Raw genomic sequence first — 17,508 nt, 5'->3', positions numbered from 1 at the left:
CATTGGTCGTCGAAGAACTAGGTAGGCTACCAGAACATAGCTAAGTACGTTTGAAATAGGTTAAACGAATATAGTACAAGGCAAGGTCAGGGCGTAAATGCCAAAACAAAAATATGGAGACAGGGATCCCGAAAATGGAAACAAAGGGCCCCTGCAGCAAGATAGAAAACACAAACCAAGAAGCGCTACACAATCGTTGCGCTTCATTATCATCGAATTCCACAACTTTGAGCTGAGCGCCGCAACGCAAGCTTCTAATTCTCTCACTAATGCATCTTCAATCAGACGGGAGGTTAGTGCAAGTACAATTACTCGACACGAGAAGGCTTAGCGCTCATACTCGGCGTCGGCGCCGCGAGATCATCCTGCGACAAACAAAGCTTAGTTAGCATATAATTCCAAGTACAAACTGTCACAAAAAAAAGATAAGCCACCCACCATATGATTACACATCGCAACAAAAAGATCGAAGAACAATTTCCCACCCCTCTCCATCTCCATCTGCATTGTGCCGCTCCGCTTGAAAGTAGACCTACTCCGAATGATAAGGGCAAGGTAGTGCGCTCGCAGTTTGGATTCGTGGTCGGGCGTGTTGGCGTAAGCGTAGCGGGCGCTGGCGAGGATGGTGCTGCATTGGATGCCGCTGTGTAGACCCTGTTTTATAAGGGCGAGGCGCTTGAGGTTCTCGAGGCCGTATTTGTTTGCTGAGCAGCTGGAGGTAAGAAGAAAAAGGTTGTTAGTCTTTGTGACTGGCCGCAGATGGACTTAGGATAGGGTAGGAGGTATGCGACACATACTAGACAGCAGTATCTTTCAGTATAACCCCACCAGCAGCGGGATGGAAGAGCGTAGCTCCATCAGTCTGTCCATGGTTCAACCTGGGATTCTGCAGCTCCCACGTATTGGGTTTCTCGTTCTGGACTAATCGGGGGTAGTAATCTCCTCGGTAGAGGTACTCAAGAATACAAGAGAACACTTCCGGTTGCTCTTCGGGGAGTGTTATTCGTCGGCCATTGGCAGGGTCGAGTGACTGGGCTCGCGAGCACGCAGTTGTAAAAAACGGCGATACGCAGAGGATTTCCCTGTGGGCCGCGAAAAGACGTCTGTCTGGGCCGACGCAGATGGTGATCACTGAGGATGAGGACGAGCTATGTAATAATAAGTAAATCCCGTTAGCTATGTGCTAAGTCTTGGATGGGATAATGGCTCAATGCAATTGAAGCTTTCTTACCTTCCATCAGGCGGGGAATCAGGCACATGGCGTCTTTCGAGCCTCCTTGAGACGACTGAAGGGTCTCGGACGACGCGCCTAGATCGAGAAGTAGCTTTTGAGGTGCCGTACTTGGACGAAAAGCTGTCGGGGTGGGATTGGGGATGTCGCCTGCTTGTCAGCATTCTGGGATGCCTTTGCGCTTTTGTGGGAGGGCTGGCAGTGTGGGGGGGAGTGAGAACTGAGAGACCTGATCCTTGGGGGAAGAGGGAATTCAGGGGGATCCCCAGCTTAAATCAGGGCGAAGGGTGAAGGACGTTCGTAAAACGATTTACCCTGTTAGCTCTGGGTACGGCGAGGTATCACGGCGTACGGCGAGGATCCTGGTCAGGTACTTCATGATTAGTGTGGCCATGGTCAGTCAAGGTCATTGGTCCGTTCTGACATGCAGGAGGAATAGCAGAGCCAGGATTTGTCCCATTTGACTTATCCAAAGCTGCAAGAGATGTTTGCTTCCTGCATCTTGGTGATTATGGCTGGTGGTGAGGAGGAAAGACGCGTAATTTCACGCGTAAAGTGGTTTTGGGAAACACGAACTTAACGCGCACTCAAGTGACAAGCTAGTACCCAATCACGATCATTTTGACGGTGTATGTGGGGCATCGTCTTTCTTTGTCCTGTCCGAGGTCGATCAGTCATTTTGCACATCAAGGCTGAGAGTGAGCGCGGGACCTTGAGGCTTTCTTTGTTAAAGGAACCCCCGGGCGTCACTAGATCTCGAAGTACGACTCGCATCAAGGACCATCCAGGTGGCTAATTGTGCTCACTGGCAGCACATGGCAGACTCCCATGATCATGCACACTTCCGTTTGTGTATCTAGAGTTTCGGACTCAAATTCGAGAAGTGGAATGTTTGATGTTGACTAATAAGGATACACGCGCCTGATGATTGATCATATCCAGCCCGAAATACGCCACTCCCAAAACGCCCTCTGCTCTGTAACAATGTACTCGGGCTAGCTAGCCCCTCTCTTTCCATACATCAAGCGAACATCGACTGTCTTGTGAAGGCGGAGAGGTCCTGCTCACGTACGCCAACTAGACTACCATTCCTTCTCAAAGGAACAATTTCTTTGCATCCTTGGGGCTGCTTTCGAGGGGACAGTAGGGGCACTTAAATCTGGCACCCTTGCAAAGTCGTTTGAGCGACTCATCCGCAACCACATGCCCGCAGGGCATCATCATTGGCGGGTTGGCGTCGGTGGTCTGTTCTTTCGAAACGGGGCAGACGAAGATGGAGTGGAAGAGGTATGAAGGTGGAAGGGGAATTTCAACCTTTCACACGTTAGTAGCGATTTACTACCATTATACTGAGTCAAACTCACGGGTAATTCATGCTCTGTGGTCCACTCGGTGCGCTTCGCTTTCATGATGGTCTGCAACTTCAACAACGTAGGTAGAGCGATTGCACCTGCAGTCGCTGCAATATAGAGGGGTGAATCAGGAGATAGCCCTAAGAGAGCACAGAACTCGCGTGTAAACGAGTGAGAGACATCGGCCCACGCCGATGGGTTGTTGAAGATGTTCTTGTAAGGGGAATCCGGTAGATTCGGGCTGAAGGCTATCGCTCCCATCAGCTGTTGGATTTCCCGCAAATATCTTGGGCAAAATGCTTGGAATTCGCGCCTGGCGTATTCCAAAGCTGCCTGTCGTCCTTCGGGTGTAGGGCCGCGCTGCTCATGACCACCATGAAAGAGCCAAACGAATTGCAATCTGCACAGTTCGAACTCGAGGTTGCTGCCCCTCATTTCCAGGGCCACCCTATTCTCCTCCTTCCTAGTCCATTCGATCGCTGGTAGCAGGTTGTAGTTCTCTTTCAGTTCGTGGAGAATATGGTACATGTTATGGAATTCGTCGCGGACTTTGCTGGACGGTACCCCGTCGATATCCAGAAGGGCCGCGGCTTCGCCCATTGTGTCTGAGTCCAGCTCCTGTTGTCGTTCCTCCGCCTTCTTCTCTGCTACTTCCGAGAGGAATGTAGAAGCCACGGAAAACTGGCCTTCCCGCAGTAGATGCATGGCAATAGCTCTGTTAATGAGGTGATCTTGCGACGAAAAGACATCGTTCTCGGAACTAGGTAGAGGTCTATCTTTAAAGAGCTGAATAAATTAGCATAGTTCAAGTTGAGCAATCGAGCGTCCGCAGTTGCAGTACCTTATCCAAAGCCTTCGAGTACTTATTCAGACCGCTATGGGTCTCCTTCAGCTGATCGTTTATTGCATCGAACGACGACTTGACCGGGTTCTGTAGCTTAGCCAGAGATACAGAGGCTTGATTCGGGTCTAAAATTTCGCTCAAAGTCAGCCGACAGTACAATCAACGAGGCCTCTTGATAATCTAGCGGCCTTGTCCGGGGCATCGGATGGACGAACCAGCAGCGATCTTGTCCCGAGCAGCCTGGAGCTGGTCGATCGCATCCTGTACACTCTTTATGTTCTGAGTCGACTTCAGTCTCTTCGAGAGGCGCTCATGTTCCTTCTGGACGAGATCCATCATGACGGGTGTCCGCGGTTTTCCACGGAGCTTCGAATCGGAGTGCGACCCTTACCGCTCGTTCACTGCTCGAAGAGCCAGAGCCATGTGGAAGTTTCGAAGAGGACTTCCAATCAATTGAGATCGAGTTCAGGCGCTATATATCTTTTGATCGAGCTGAGGAGATTCAATCTGGAGAGGGGTCATGAGGCAACGCAGATGAGGAGATAACTCTCCGCTCGATCTCCAGGCCAATTACGACATCCGCTGTCACGTGCTCGTTAGGCATTATCTACCCTCGTCCAGAGGTACGAACAAAGGTAATTGGGAACAGAATGAGGTGGAAATTGTAGCTTTGTTCATTATTGCGCTCATAGTAGTAGATTATTCTTGGGAGTTGCAATGAAAGTTCAGCGTGAGCTATCTCTACTGGCGGCGGGGAAGGTATACGGGTCTTGGCAGCCCTTGAGCTCAATCATACCACCGGTGAATGCGAACACGAGTTTTGTCAGCGTCCATGGTCCTCTTACTCCGACACGCCACAGAATATGCCTTGTATTCTGTAGGTTCCGAATGAGAAGCAAGCAAGCAAATTTCTCGTGTGAATGCTGGCAATGAACTTGTCCAGACTCACAGATGACAGTCATACCCCAACCAACCAATCAGCGTGGGCACCTTCCAGCAAAGTCCACATGACCAAGGGCGCCGCAGCAGCGCCGCTTTGAAGTTTTGAATCCAAAAAGCTCTCGCTTACCACTAGCGCCCTTCCCAAATCTTGGCACAGCTATATAACCGCCCGTCCCCCAGCCCCATTTTAGATTTGTTTTTTTCTTTTCTTTTCCATCCTGGTGCAAGGGTTTTACACGTGTCAGTGAGGAGACATCCGAGACCGTGTTTTTGCTAGTTGAAAACTACCTAGTTGACCGCTCCAGTTGGCCTTCGGGTCGGCTGGGAATTTTTGAAAAAAAAAATTTGCCCTGGCTTCTTTGCGCGCATTGATGTCAGATAGACCTGTTGTGGTGATCTTCTTTTCATTGCTGGTTTTCCTATATGGAAGCTTGTAGAGAAGGGAGGTTCGACGTTTTTTTTTGGTGTCTTCGTAAAGATAAAGGAATATTTCTTCGTAATTATTTGGTGAGTGGCTGATGTTGCAAGAGCTCGTTTTTGAGATATCAAAACATGGTGGTCTGTAACTTCTTTCCCAAATGACCTTGTAGCTACGCCCTGCAGCGACGAACACCGCCACATACTCTATATCCAGAGCTCACGAGTCTATCGAACAGCAAAACAACAAGCCCGCTTATCCATATCAAACAGACTTCGCATTTCCATCCTGCGCAACCCGCGCAACAACCCCCAGCGTCTCCGTCTCCGTCTTATACCCCTTGAACTGCCTCGCAGGTACCTTCTCAAGCATCTCGTCCAATTCCTCATACGACCTCTCCCTCGTCTCAGGCTGATACCACCAAATAAACATAATGGACGGAAAACAGAGCTCACCAAATATAAACCCTAACTTGCCTCCCAAGTTCGCGCGATCGGGATTAAGCAGGCACGGCAGCACAAAGGACCACATGACGCTGATGCTGTTCGCAGACGCAAGGCCGATAGCAATCGTCTTGACGCGGAGTCGCGACGTCGCTGTTTCCGTTAGACAGGTGTACACTGTTGCGCCGATCGAGACGTTATAGAAGAAGCAGTAGAGGAGGATCATTGCGACAGCGCCGCGGAGCTGCTCTTGCGATCCGCCGACGGCAAGACCGCCCATTATCCAGAGGATTGCAGTTAAGAGTATGGTGCCGTAGAGGGTTAGGTCGCGGCGGCCGACCTTGTCGATTAGGTACCAGGCGATGATGTTGCCGAAAATTGAGAGAACTTGCTGCGTGACTTGGAGCTTGAAGGACATGTCCGTGCTGTAGCCGGCGAGCTGGGCGTAGTAGGTTGAGTATGATGCGGCGAAGACGATGCCCGTGAATTGTTGGATTATGAGAGGGGGGATGGAGACGATTGTGCGGCGGAGGTTGGATTGGCGGAAACATTCTAGGTATGTGACGCCTTCGATTTCGCGACGGATCTCCTCGAGTGTGACTTTGATTTTGGCTAGGCGCTTTACTGTCTGGTCGTGGGTGGCATTTGATTCGAGGCGCTTCAGACTGCGGAGCGCTTTCTCGTCGTGGCCTTTGCTGGCGAGCCACCAGGGTGACCTTTTGAGTATTGGTCCTCTGGAACGAAGTTCCAATAGTAGATAGGGGAGCTCTTACTCGGGCATGAAAAACACGAAGGCTGTCGAGACTGCTGCGAAGCCATACCGGGAGACGAAGATCTAACGATAGGCCATCTGGACTCGACATCCCCCCTCGTTGTTTACGATGAGGGAGACTGTTGAACGGACCGAGAGTATAGGCGAGAGCAATTAAGCAAGTCATTAGGCCACGCAGAGCGAGCGGAACAATCTGGCCACGGTCAGCAAAACCAGCAATATTTCAACGCGCAATGCACTGATGTTTTGCCCCTGTGGGACACGTACCTCTCCAATGTATGTGGCGCAAACAGCCTGCAATGCGCCAACCGCGAAGCCATTGAGAAACTTTCCGCCGAAGGACATCTCATTCGTTGTAGCGATGAATTCTGGCGTCACGGCTGCGTACGAGGTGACAAGAGCAAGCACGATCGTGTTGCGGCGGCCAATCCAGTCGGCAATCTCAACGGATCTGAGAGAACCAACGACCATTCTGACGAGTAGTTAGTCAATTTCGAGCGTATAGAATTTCAACGAGTAATCCACTCACGAAGCAATAGGCGTACCGCTGAAGACGGCTTGCCAAGTAGCATCAAGTACATAGTCGCCCTCGAACTCACTGCCAAAGTCCTTTGCGGAAATGAGGGATCCTGATGACAATACCGCTGGCCTGGTTTTCGAAGCTGACAAGGAGGATAGTCCATACAGCGAAGATGCACCAGGCAAAAGCCCAGGGTTGGACCTTGATGGCCTGCCGCTTGGACTTCTCGTGGTCTTCTTGATTGACCAGATGAGCTAGTGGTATTCTGCACCCTCATCGTGGACAGTGTCGGTCTTCGTTTCTGAGTCCATCTCCGGGCACTTGGAGACCTTCGTTCGAGTGGGGCGTAGAAGAGAGAGCCGATTCGATGAGAAGCCGGTGATGGTGATACAGCTGCATTAGATGGCCCGAAGCAGGGCGATCGACCAGCTTTATCCCTGCTTCAGAAGGTGCAGCTGCACGAAGCATGCACATTCTAACCGCAACACAGCTGCGCCGCAAACTTTCTTCTGACTTATGGAGTTCGAGGATCTTAGTGAAATGAAACTTGGGCAGTGGTTCGCCAGTCAGGTGCCATCCTTGGACGAAGCTAACAAACTCCACATTTAGCGAGGCCCGGCTGTGAGCTCTGAAAAGACAAATCCCCACGGGGATGAGATCTCATTCCAGGTTCTTTGCTTCAAGGCGTGTAGGGGCCGGGTGGCGAGAGCCACCAGGTCTCAGACGGTAATCCCAAAGAAGCTCTCAGAAGCGCGCGTTCGAAAATAGCAAGTTTAACCACTTTCTGTAGCGCAAATATTAGCTGCGCTGATGGTATGGGGTAAGCTGATTAGTTTGGGGTGTTCTGCACCCCGCACGCATCATCGCTAACGTTTTCCCGGAGACAAACGCAGGGGACTTGAGGCCAAGATATTAAAGACTTGACAAACCCCATACTCACATCCAACTCTGATGGGTGAACAGTGCTTGCAAATTCTTATTTCGAATCTGAAAGCCTCCGCTGGCATTCGTCATCATGGCATTCTCCTGACAAGGGCCATTATGGGCCCGCGGTGGAAAGAGTATACCCACCATCGGGGCAACTTTAGCCTCTCGGTCAGTATTAGGCTGTTAACCGTATAGCATCCGAGGTCCGCAAAACACATCATAAGCGGTAGTGAAAGGAACCGTGGTCACTGCTCATGAATCGACGTCTTCTAAGCTATGTTGCATGTCATACTCAAGCTTGAACAAACATGAGATTCTCCATTGTCGTTGCTGCTGCAGTTAGTGCCTCTAGGGTTGCGGCCTTGGCGGGCGGGTACAACATCCCAAATCTCTTGGTTGAAACTACAAGCGGTATCGTCAAGGGTGTCGTCTCAGAAGAGACCGGTAGCGTTCGTATTTTCTGCGACGTCCCATATGCTGAATACCCAATCAACGAACTTCGCTTCCGCCCTCCTCTGAAGAAGGCACGCGCAACCCGAACCATAGATGCCTCGGAATGGGGTCCCGCGTGCTCACAGATCACGAACGCTGTCGAAAATATCTACAGCCTGTACTTCAAAGGGTTTGGAAAGCCCGAAGACGTCCCCACAGTCGAAGACTGTCTCCATGTCAAGATCTGGGTGCCGCGAGGCAAGAACAGCAAAGAGCTGAAGCCGGTTCTTATCTTTGTCCATGGTGGTAGTCATAACGCTAGCGGAAATTCCTTCCCCTACTATGATGGAGGCCGTCTCGTCCAAGACAACCAGGATGTGATTTCTGTTTCGCTCAAGTATGGACCCAAGCCAAGCTGGCCAGTATGCATACTCACGAAAGTACCAGCTATCGGTTGAACGTTTTTGGTTTCCCTTCGGCAGCAGGGCTGAACGGGCAGCTACTCAACCCCGGATATATGGACCAGCGGCTCGCCATCGAATGGACGCGATAACATTGAGGCCTTTGGCGGCTATCCGAAACGAATGCTTCACTTCGGTGAATCTGCAGATCTGTAGACTCGTACACCTATGCTTATGCCGATGATCCTATTGTCTCTGTAGTTGTGTCCATTTCTGGAGCTGTTGGCAGCTCGGCGCTCCGCAAGCCGCACCAAGCAACTTCACCTTTATTGCTCAAGAGCTCGGCTGCCCGTTAGGTAAGAATAAAGAGCTTGCTTGCATGCAGATCAAGCCATGGGAAGATATTATGGACGTCGTGAACCAGTATAACGCGACACGAGATGGTGGGAAGTCTCTCAGCTTCGCCCCAACTGCTGATGGTCAAAATGTCTTTGCCGACCATGGTGCACGGCTGGCCCTTGTCCGGTTTCCAAAATTTTACGTTTAACCCTCATTATTTGTGTACGACCAAGGATGTTTGCTAAGCCCCTCGCAGCCGGTGCTCGTTGGTAACTCGGATCGTGAAGGAGCTTCCCTTGCTGCAACGATCTTGGACCAGCAGTTAGCGAGACCAACAAGCCCACCGAGCAAGCGAGCGATCGATGCGATAACGGAGTATTCAATTATCCTGCTGCCAACGCCACTGCGTAAGTTATGCTCTTGCGGTGTCGACCCCTTTCTGGACTTGTGTCCACTAACAGTTCCCATTCCCAGTGTTCGTGCATAGGCTGGTCTGCCAGTCTGGCGTTACCGGTACTTTGGCGTGTTTCCCAACCTGCATCCGTTCAACTGGCTTGGAGCCTGGCACTCTGCGATCCAACGTACTCTCTTCAACACCGCCGACAAGAACGGCGTGGCCAACACTCCGGAGCAGGACGAGGCGGTCTCGTTCCTTCAGTCTATTCTGGTGAGCTTTGCGAAAGACCCGGTCCACGGTCTTACCAAGCTGGGCTTTCCACAGTATGACCCTGAAGGGAGGAGTTTGGTGCAGCTGATGAAGGGAACGACCTTGATGTCAGTCAATGCGAGCACTGGTTACGACGCAGCGTGTTGAAGGACAGGGCCAGCCTGGGGCAACGACTGGCGATCAGGCAATTAAACTCGATTTGAGTTGTGGCGGAATGCACTAGGCAGCCGCTTTTTGCGGGATCATTAGCCGTGCTGACGGAGGGGTGTGACGCTGTGGTTTCAGAGACATGGAAAGGAGTCAGTAGCATTGGCTGAGACATCTTGTGAAATGTATAGAGCAGGGACGGGTTTTCTATTTCTCAGAAGAATACAGAGTAAGAGCAGTAGAGATGAAGGTGGACGACCGAGGACCGCAAGCGATGTTCAGGAACAAGTGCCACACCGCTCGAGCACTAGTACTTTCCTTCGGTGACGTCGTCGGCATATAAGCCGTCGTTGCTCCCCCGTTTTGTTTTTGCATCCCTTTGTGAGTGTTCCTCGAGCCCCGTCGTTTATCCACTGATCAAGAGGCTGGGAACTCTCGGTCTTGGATATGTCAGAGCTTCTTTCCTTCACGAGGGCTGTATCCGGTGGTCTGGGAGGTTGGGTGTTGTTCTGAGACTATTTCAAGTCAACGAGCGCCTACGATTTATTGCTCGATTCTTCGGTCTACTTACGATGACTACTACCTTCCCTACACGTCCGTACAGTAAGAATTGTACGGCCACCCATCATGTCGTGGACGGCACCATCTGGCGCACAGGGCGCGTCTCCCACCGCGAATCGCGAAACTACACGAACATCGGCCAATGTCCTGGAGAGCCCGCCTTCCAAGCCTCACGGAGTTGAAGGGCCGTCATTCCGCCCCGGTCACCAAAAGATCGTCTTTACGGATCCGGTAGCATTGCGATACCTTGAGGAGGATCCATCGACGGTTGTGCTGCACCGACGTTTGACGCTCGAGGGCTATGAGATTTACATTGTTGAGCAATGGGCATGCTCGAGGATACACCCCACCTTCGTCATTACAACGTATACGGGAGACCCGTCGCACAAAGTGGTGGTTGGCGTGTTGGGGGTTCCTACCAACGAGTCGACGTGGTCGCCCCGGTTGAAACTGTACTTCAATGCAGTGAAGAGATGCCAGCTACGAGAGAAAGAGACCCGTCTGGGCACAGTCATGGTGACTGATCTTGGCTCTTTCCCGTCTGGTCTCACCATCATACCCGTACCTCATGGCGACATCATCAAACACCGGGAGGATTTCATTGTCAACGAGAATCTGAAACGGTTAGGCTGTGCTGGGCGGGCGGGCTTGAAGCTCCAGGCCCCGGCCCCAGCTACCGTCGCCAAGTTTCATCAACTCTATCGGACGAGCGAGCGAATCCCCCTCTACAACGCCGTGATGGAACTCGTTAAGCAATGCCAGATTGCTCTGATGATGTTCGGCAACCTAGCGCCCGAATATGTGGACGGACTGCTTTGCGATGTTACAGAAGCCTCTGTGGGAGACTGGTGGACTGATCTCGGAACGGACCTGTATAATATTGAACCCGGTGACGGGAGGCTCGGTCCCACCACGGTATCAGCTTTGCTAGGGACCCTCATGGGTGCTCGCAACCGGCTACATGCTTTCGGTGCGCCTGTCAGCAAGGACGCTTTTGACGTATCTAGCCTCAAGCGCGGAATTGGAGCCTTTCAAAAGTCTCAAAAGATGAAACGTACGCGGCGGCTAGATCGCCACACTCTGGACAGACTGCACCGAGCCACAGCAAAGGCGGCAAACGCAGAGGGCTGGACCGATGCTGTCAAGTCAACAATGGCTGAGCTTAGTGGACATGGCGGTGAAATGGTCATGGGCATGGTTCGCGGTAAAGAGAAGGGTGGAATCGCTGATATCGAAACTATTGACATCGACCTCTTCACCCAACTAATTACAGGTGAAAGAGCAAAGTGGCTATGGCGAGGAAAACCGCGCAAGAGTGCCGTTGAGCATCATGACTCTGCAGCTGCGGACATGATGTTCACCACCGACGAGCAGGGCGGATATGTCTGGACTAGTCGGAAACGGCACTCGCATGAGGACTTGGGTCTAGATCCTGCTTTCCAGAGATCAGATCGTTCCTGGAAACAGCCCGAGGTACCTGAGTCGTCTGAAGACAAGGATCAGAACCTCAGCAGGATGGTACTGAAAGGGGTTAGTGGGAAAGTCTCCGACGCCCGGATTGGATTCGTCAAATTCAAAGACGCAGTTGGCTTACCTGGTCTTCGATCGCACAAGCCAACAAAGGACGGTTCAGAATTTGGCGGCGACGCTGCTCAACTTTCTTTGATGGACAGTGATACCGAAACGTTCCCGATGAAGAAGAGCGAGACAGGTCTCCAACCCAGCACCGAGCACACGCCAATGCTCGAGCCTCAAACGCTGAATGATGCCGAGTCAAAAGAACAGCAGCTGGACCCTAGTTTACAGTCCACTGAAACAGTGACGCCTGCAATCACAGTTGACAGTGTCCCATCTAATGACACAGACTCGTCACGCAAGGCCTCTGTAACCCGCACAGACGAAGAACCACAAGATCTAGATCGACTCAAAACACGATCCGTTGATTCATCAGGCGCTTCAGGCGACCAAGCGCCGACACCGGCATCTTGCGCCATGGACTTACGACGACCACATAGCAGCAATGATCTGAGATCGGACAATGACTTTGAGCGCAGAAACGAGTACTGGCCACGCCATCTATCTTTTAGCACTGTTGAAGAAGTCGTCCTAGCCCGGAAAAGTCTGGATGAAAACGCTATTTCCGAGAGATCCGACGCCCCACTCGAAGACGCCGTTGTACATGAAGACATCCTGGTATCCGACGCGCGAATTTCAGGGTCTCGAATCCGTGATCTCGAACTCCATACCGTCCCTTGGGTCGAGAATCAAGTATCGTCCGTTGACAGACTGAATCAGATTCTCTACGAGACCCATGAGAAACTAAGCTCGAGTTACTTAGAGAGATTTGAGTTGTATCAACAGGTTCGGGAGAAGTCCAGTGATTTACTAGCTGGAGAGCATTCTCAGCTTACGGAGGACATGAAACGAGTTGAGATGCTAGGCGCGAAGCTCGATTACGAACTGCAAGCTCTGGAGTCCAAGGTTGAAGATACTGAGACTGGGCTTGATGACTTCGAGCGGCATGTTGATGATATAGAGCTGAGGGTCAAAGCTCTCATACGCGGAGAAGAAGACAAACAGAGCAACTCGTGGCTGTCCTGGCTGTGTCGACTGGGTGGTCAATGGGCAAGCTGAGCATGTCGCAGTCATGCATGACCATTGGGTCAACTAATTCTTTTGTATATATGTATTAATAATGATGATGTACATAGCCTCATATAGATATTTGGAACCTGCATTAACGGCGCGACTAATCCTCAATACCAAGGGCCATCCATGAGATGAGACTCAATCAATTCATTACCGAACCGAAACCAAGATAAAATACAAGATATAATCCACAATCACCGGTAGAACATCGAAAGTCAAATCAGTCCTCTAAAAGCCCATACCCTGCCGACCAGCAGCCTCGCCCTGCATCTTCTCGCTAACCTTGATGTTGACCTCGAAGAACTTGCCGACGCAACGGTCAAGGCAGACGGACTCGCCCTTGTTCAAGTCGGCTTCGCGATAGTCGTTTGGAATGCATTTCTTTGAGCAGGATTCGGTTAATCTATAGCGAAGAGAGAATGTTAGTGATTGGAATTGGCAATTGAGTTTGAAGTATAGGATGGAGACTGGCGAGGTCTGGATCGCACGAAGCGATATGGAATAGGAAAGGTGGGGAGTGCAAGAAGGGAGGAAGAGAGTTCGGTGCTATTAAGAACATGGACGAACCGGTTGAACATGTCTGTGATCATCTCGACTTCGGTCTCTGCGGCAGCAAGCTTCTGCTCGGTGCTCATTTTGGGGGCGCCGCCAAATAGGAAAGACATTGTGAACCTGGGATGTTTGGGATGGTTATAGCGCTGCGAATATTTGATTAGTATATTCCCCTCTTCAAAGACCTGAACAAAGCTCATAACACTCACAGTAATGAAGTTGAATGAAGCTGTTTGGTTGAAGATGATGCAGCGAAATTATGCCAGGCTCCGACTCTGCGGAAGTTGAGCCGGAAGCTTGCTCACCGCCCTCGGGTTTTCTTAAATGCTGCCCTTCAGAGCTTTCTCGCTCCACAACCTCTCGACATCTTTCGTTATTTTTGTGACGCATACGATCTTCTAGACCTCCCTCTCAATGCAGTCGATTCGCCCCTGGTGGCCGCCACAGCTGAAAGGAAGGTGTCTTCCTTCAAGGTAAGGCAATTCTACGCCGCGTCGTTGTTTATTTATGCCGTCCATTCGCATGCGCTGCAATCGCATGATGATTCAAGTCCCTTACAGAACCGCTGCAATCCGACGCTTGGTTTTCCAGGCAATGAATGCAAACGGAGCTATAATCTTGATTTCTGATTTTGTTGTTCGAAACATGCTTCTTGGTCTCATTCGAGTTTGAGTGCGCAATGCTAATTCAGCATCAGCATAGCATCGTCAATAGCACAGACAACATGGCGAACTAGACCATGTCGCGTAACATGTCGGGACTCGGTATTGCGAAGATGGAGCAGCACAGGCTCGCCAGAGCGGGCCTTTCAGCAACGGGTTCAGGCAGTCAAGGAATCATGTGCCGACCCGTATCCGCGTCTTAGAACCAGCAGCACGTCAGTCGCATGCTCGAAGTTCCGCACAAATTACAATCACCTAGCCAATAATGAGACAGTAGAAGATGACGCAGTCACTGTAAATGGTATGTCCTGGTCTGCTGCGGCTTTGCTGTGGTTCTTTGTACATATACTTAGATCGGTATTAGGTAGAATTCGTACATATAGACTAGCGGGGAACAAATTGATCTTTTTCGATATTATCCAAGATGGCCATAAAGTTCAGATAATGTGCAATCTCAGGCGGCTTGAAGGGGTCACTTCTGAGACGTTCAAGATATTCTATCGTTTACTCCGCCGCGGCGATGCCTTCTGTATGTTCCGACCCTCAAACTTGTACGGTCCATGGACTGAACCAGCATGCAGCAATCACAGGAAGACCGCACCGCACCGGGCGTGGCGAGCTTACAGTCGTCGCAACCGAGCTACCAAGTCTCCTCTCCCCTTGTCTCCATGATATCCCCCTCGGCGCGCAAGAGCACGAGATCTCTCCATACCCTCATCATGTCCAGTTCCTCGCCGACCAGAGCACGGTCGACGTCATCAAGGCTCGAGCGGCCATCATCCAATACCTCCGCCAGTTCTTTATTGATCGATCATTCATAGAAGTCAGCACGCCAATCCTTAATGGTCTTGCTGGCGGCGCGGCCGCTCGCCCTTTCTATACCTCTGCGACGGAGTTTCCGGACCGGCAGCTTTCGTTGAGGATTGCGCCGGAGTTGTGGTTGAAGAGGCTGGTTGTTGGTGGTTTCGATAAGGTCTTCGAGGTTGGGCCATCGTTTCGGAATGAAGGTTTGTTCTTTCATCCCATAGAGTAATGGATCAGGGCTCACTATCATATCACAGGTCTCGACAAGACTCACAATCCCGAGTTCACAACATGCGAGTTCTACCACGCCTACTCAAATCTCGAAGACTTAATGTCCACAACAGAGGAGCTCCTCTCCGGAATGGCCCAGCACATCAAAGAGTTCAACACAAACAACAATCTCACGCCAACATCAGCAGACTTTACAGCCCCCTTCGCCCGAATCGACTTCATAAGCAGCATCGAAGCCGGCATGGGCCGCAAACTGCCCGACCTCACATCGCCCACCGCCCTATCCGAAACAACCCAACTCTTCATCGACCTCTCGCTCCCCCTCCCCGAAAACCCTACCCTCCCGCGCCTCCTCGACGAACTCTGCAGCATCTACGTCGAGCCGCAATGCAAGAACCCCACATTCATCATCAATCCCCCCGAATGTCTCTCCCCGCTCTCGAAAACCTTCACTTGCCCAGAGAATGGCCAGCGCGTCGCAGCTCGCGCCGAACTCTTCATCGAGGGCAAAGAAGTCGTGAACACCTACGAAGAGGAGAACTCACCCTTCGAGCAGCGGCGCAAGTTCGAGGATCAGTTGAGGTTCGCTAAGGAGGGTAACGAGCCTGGTGATATTGATGAGGAGTATCTGAAGGCTATGGAGTGGGGTCTACCGCCTACGGGGGGCTGGGGGTGTGGTGTTGATCGATTGGTGATGATGTTTACGGGGAGGAAGAGGATCGCAGATGTCCTGCCATTTGGCAATTTGAGGAGTGTCACGAGACGGTGAGGTTGTCTTGTCTTGTACGATAGTGAATCTCAGCTCTAGTAATAGTCTGGGCGGATGTATATGTACCATACTTATTTTTGTGTTATGTCCCGGTATACAATATCTTGCGAGGAGCCGCTCATTGAGGTCCTCTACGTCAGAATGCTTCACGCCCCAACAAGGCAGCAACGACCAAACGCCTGCTTCTTATCCTATACAACAGGATTTGTAAGCAGCCGTGCCTTCCTATCTAGGTAGTAGGGTTACAGTGCATATCCGTCGCTCCTTCCCGACTTAGTGGAGCGCATCTTGGCCGCTGGGAAGGAAGGTGCGATGGGCGGTTTCTGGTACCGAGCTCCTTCCTAATATGATCGTAGGCCTAGTCTTTCTAGACACGCCATCTAAGCCTTGTCATCTGCCTGTTATAGTATTCTCGCTTTTCGTGAGTCCTATCGTCCCGAGGACATCCAGATCCGAATCTACCCAAAAACTAGCTACTTTGTGTTCCATATGGAAATCAACTTGGACGCCAGAACTCGTTCACCTTACGTACGTACGTCACTCGAGTTCTTACCAATTTTGACGAACCATAGATATGGGGATGGTCTGAAGTAGATTGGGTATTCCTATCAAGTATGACCCGATATCAACACGAAACATATTCAAAGACTTGACCGACTATCAGTATCACTCCCACGCCATGTCCTGCACAACCCCTGTTCCGACCTCCCAAAGACAGGATCAGCTTTCGGCTTTGGAACACTCCATACACGCTCAAACTCTCCTCCACTCTTGACAAAATCCCAGTCACCTCCAGTATAAGCGCCCATCATAGTAAACCCGGACAACTGGACATCATCCAACGCTCTTCGTGGATCCTCCGCTTCAATGCCATGGCCCGTACCCGGCGTCATGAGCTTGAATGCGGCTTTTGGCGCGGTATCATAGGTCTTGTGCGCTACGCCGGCAGGTATAACAAAGACGTCACCGGCTTCCGCTTGCACTTCAATCCCTCCGTCCTCCCACGCCGACCCATGCGTGTTCTCTTCTAGATTTTCAGAAGTATCGCCGACGCCGAACCGGATGGTAGCAGTACCCGTGAGCACAGCCATACATTCGTGCGCTCTGGAATGGTAGTGCGAGAGCTGTGTAGGACCATACCGGAAGATCCAATGGACGTTCCAGCCATTTTTCGTGAAGTAGTCATAGACCTCGACTGGTGAGCAACGGAAGCTGTCTGCTCTCTTCGCTAGGACATTTTTGTAGTGCAGGAGAGGCCGCGGCGAGTTTGGGATTAGGTTTGTTGGGGCGAGGTGATATTGTTTGACTTGCACCATGATGGCTGATGGGCTCCGAATAGTCTTTGCGTCTTGCGGAGGAGGGTAGCTGCCCCTTCATATAATGATATGATTATCAGGACTCCAATTCGGCTTCTCAGCCGTGCAGGGTGCCTTGTTCCATTGGGTGTGAAGTGCCATCGGGTTGGCTTCTATCAAGCTCGGATAGGGGTCCGAAGAGGGTTCTGTCATCGGTGGACAATAGCTGGAGATTTCGAATGTGGGCAACAACCAGCAGCCAGCAATCATAAAGCCGACAACAGATGGCTCTTCAGACCATGGTTAGTGAGTTGAGACATGGGCAGCGAGTAATCTAGAACAGGCACTACTCTCATTCATTAAAAGATAACCAAGGTAACAGACTTGGAAGTCCTGCATGGTTGGTCTATCAGCCGAGATTATATACCTGACTTGACTGCCTGAGGCTCAATTTGATGCTCCAACATACGGCAATCTATACAATGTTTGTGGGATATGGCAATGCAAGAATATCGTGATAATCTGAGCAACTGCAGGTAAAGAGAAAATC

General features: G+C 51.2%; 9 protein-coding genes across 9 annotated transcripts; 4 read left to right on the top strand and 5 right to left on the bottom strand.

Moving 5' to 3' along the window:
- Position 1: 1 nt before the first annotated feature.
- BDV17DRAFT_91944 (BTB/POZ domain-containing protein) lies at positions 2-1,601 on the bottom strand. Its single transcript, XM_073765346.1, has 4 exons — positions 1,232-1,601; positions 798-1,148; positions 439-712; positions 2-365 (listed from the first exon to the last, which is right to left on the bottom strand). The coding sequence occupies exons 1-4, from the start codon at positions 1,393-1,395 to the stop codon at positions 309-311; spliced, it is 846 nt and encodes a 281-aa protein (XP_073615382.1). The 5' UTR covers positions 1,396-1,601; the 3' UTR covers positions 2-308.
- A 490-nt stretch (positions 1,602-2,091) lies between these two features.
- On the bottom strand, positions 2,092-4,132 carry BDV17DRAFT_91942 (ubiquitin-protein ligase RMD5). Its single transcript, XM_073765345.1, has 4 exons — positions 3,643-4,132; positions 3,425-3,552; positions 2,596-3,369; positions 2,092-2,545 (listed from the first exon to the last, which is right to left on the bottom strand). Exons 1-4 carry the CDS (start codon positions 3,764-3,766, stop codon positions 2,327-2,329), a joined length of 1,245 nt encoding a protein of 414 aa, XP_073615381.1. The 5' UTR covers positions 3,767-4,132; the 3' UTR covers positions 2,092-2,326.
- A 919-nt stretch (positions 4,133-5,051) lies between these two features.
- On the bottom strand, positions 5,052-6,473 carry BDV17DRAFT_291470 (uncharacterized protein; the record flags this gene model as incomplete). The annotated part of the gene is made up of 3 exons (XM_073762145.1): positions 5,052-5,964; positions 6,071-6,195; positions 6,270-6,473. 3 exons carry the CDS (start codon positions 6,471-6,473, stop codon positions 5,052-5,054), a joined length of 1,242 nt encoding a protein of 413 aa, XP_073615380.1.
- Positions 6,474-7,757: 1,284 nt separating this feature from the next.
- BDV17DRAFT_291469 (Alpha/Beta hydrolase protein) lies at positions 7,758-8,434 on the top strand (the record flags this gene model as incomplete). The annotated part of the gene is made up of 2 exons (XM_073762144.1): positions 7,758-8,278; positions 8,329-8,434. 2 exons carry the CDS (start codon positions 7,758-7,760, stop codon positions 8,432-8,434), a joined length of 627 nt encoding a protein of 208 aa, XP_073615379.1.
- A 333-nt stretch (positions 8,435-8,767) lies between these two features.
- On the top strand, positions 8,768-9,435 carry BDV17DRAFT_291468 (uncharacterized protein; the record flags this gene model as incomplete). Its single annotated transcript, XM_073762143.1, has 2 exons — positions 8,768-8,857; positions 9,109-9,435. 2 exons carry the CDS (start codon positions 8,768-8,770, stop codon positions 9,433-9,435), a joined length of 417 nt encoding a protein of 138 aa, XP_073615378.1.
- Positions 9,436-9,643: 208 nt separating this feature from the next.
- On the top strand, positions 9,644-12,788 carry BDV17DRAFT_263768 (putative Sin3 complex subunit (Stb2)). The gene has a single exon (XM_073757938.1). It carries the CDS (start codon positions 10,063-10,065, stop codon positions 12,628-12,630), a length of 2,568 nt encoding a protein of 855 aa, XP_073615377.1. The 5' UTR covers positions 9,644-10,062; the 3' UTR covers positions 12,631-12,788.
- BDV17DRAFT_263766 (Tim10/DDP family zinc finger protein) lies at positions 12,789-13,426 on the bottom strand. The gene is made up of 3 exons (XM_073757937.1): positions 13,407-13,426; positions 13,213-13,343; positions 12,789-13,048 (listed from the first exon to the last, which is right to left on the bottom strand). The coding sequence occupies exons 2-3, from the start codon at positions 13,308-13,310 to the stop codon at positions 12,874-12,876; spliced, it is 273 nt and encodes a 90-aa protein (XP_073615376.1). The 5' UTR covers positions 13,311-13,343; positions 13,407-13,426; the 3' UTR covers positions 12,789-12,873.
- Positions 13,427-13,572: 146 nt separating this feature from the next.
- Positions 13,573-15,782, top strand: BDV17DRAFT_263764 (putative lysyl-tRNA synthetase). Its single transcript, XM_073757936.1, has 6 exons — positions 13,573-13,670; positions 13,895-14,160; positions 14,224-14,388; positions 14,441-14,866; positions 14,921-15,674; positions 15,730-15,782. The coding sequence occupies exons 1-5, from the start codon at positions 13,612-13,614 to the stop codon at positions 15,661-15,663; spliced, it is 1,659 nt and encodes a 552-aa protein (XP_073615375.1). The 5' UTR covers positions 13,573-13,611; the 3' UTR covers positions 15,664-15,674; positions 15,730-15,782.
- A 455-nt stretch (positions 15,783-16,237) lies between these two features.
- BDV17DRAFT_263761 (cupin domain-containing protein) lies at positions 16,238-17,495 on the bottom strand. Its single transcript, XM_073757935.1, has one exon. It carries the CDS (start codon positions 16,977-16,979, stop codon positions 16,305-16,307), a length of 675 nt encoding a protein of 224 aa, XP_073615374.1. The 5' UTR covers positions 16,980-17,495; the 3' UTR covers positions 16,238-16,304.
- Positions 17,496-17,508: the final 13 nt, after the last annotated feature.

Source organism: Aspergillus undulatus, assembly GCF_047715775.1.
Source record: "Aspergillus undulatus strain CBS 261.88 unplaced genomic scaffold BDV17scaffold_25, whole genome shotgun sequence".
In the NCBI taxonomy this organism is placed as follows: domain Eukaryota; kingdom Fungi; phylum Ascomycota; class Eurotiomycetes; order Eurotiales; family Aspergillaceae; genus Aspergillus; species Aspergillus undulatus.
The sequence above is the reverse complement of the archived record's forward strand: the minus strand, read 5'-3'. Positions and strand labels throughout refer to the sequence as shown.

Bases quoted from the DNA above. Each gene is read 5' to 3' on its own strand.
- BDV17DRAFT_263766 (XM_073757937.1), bottom strand. From the start codon at position 13,310: ATGTCTTTCCTATTTGGCGGCGCCCCCAAAATGAGCACCGAGCAGAAG. The intron at 13,049-13,212 runs GTTCGTCCATGT...TCTTCGCTATAG, and splicing joins ATCACAGACATGTTCAACCG to ATTAACCGAATCCTGCTCAA.
- BDV17DRAFT_91942 (XM_073765345.1), bottom strand. From the start codon at position 3,766: ATGATGGATCTCGTCCAGAAGGAACATGAGCGCCTCTCGAAGAGACTG. The intron at 3,370-3,424 runs GTACTGCAACTG...TAATTTATTCAG, and splicing joins ACTCGAAGGCTTTGGATAAG to CTCTTTAAAGATAGACCTCT. The intron at 2,546-2,595 runs GTGAGTTTGACT...AACGTGTGAAAG, and splicing joins CCACAGAGCATGAATTACCC to GTTGAAATTCCCCTTCCACC.
- BDV17DRAFT_263768 (XM_073757938.1), top strand. From the start codon at position 10,063: ATGTCGTGGACGGCACCATCTGGCGCACAGGGCGCGTCTCCCACCGCG.
- BDV17DRAFT_263761 (XM_073757935.1), bottom strand. From the start codon at position 16,979: ATGGTGCAAGTCAAACAATATCACCTCGCCCCAACAAACCTAATCCCA.
- BDV17DRAFT_91944 (XM_073765346.1), bottom strand. From the start codon at position 1,395: ATGCTGACAAGCAGGCGACATCCCCAATCCCACCCCGACAGCTTTTCG. The intron at 1,149-1,231 runs GTAAGAAAGCTT...ATTATTACATAG, and splicing joins GATTCCCCGCCTGATGGAAG to CTCGTCCTCATCCTCAGTGA. The intron at 366-438 runs GTGGGTGGCTTA...TGTTTGTCGCAG, and splicing joins TTGCGATGTGTAATCATATG to GATGATCTCGCGGCGCCGAC.
- BDV17DRAFT_263764 (XM_073757936.1), top strand. From the start codon at position 13,612: ATGCAGTCGATTCGCCCCTGGTGGCCGCCACAGCTGAAAGGAAGGTGT. The intron at 13,671-13,894 runs GTAAGGCAATTC...ATTCAGCATCAG, and splicing joins GGAAGGTGTCTTCCTTCAAG to CATAGCATCGTCAATAGCAC. The intron at 14,867-14,920 runs GTTTGTTCTTTC...ATCATATCACAG, and splicing joins GCCATCGTTTCGGAATGAAG to GTCTCGACAAGACTCACAAT.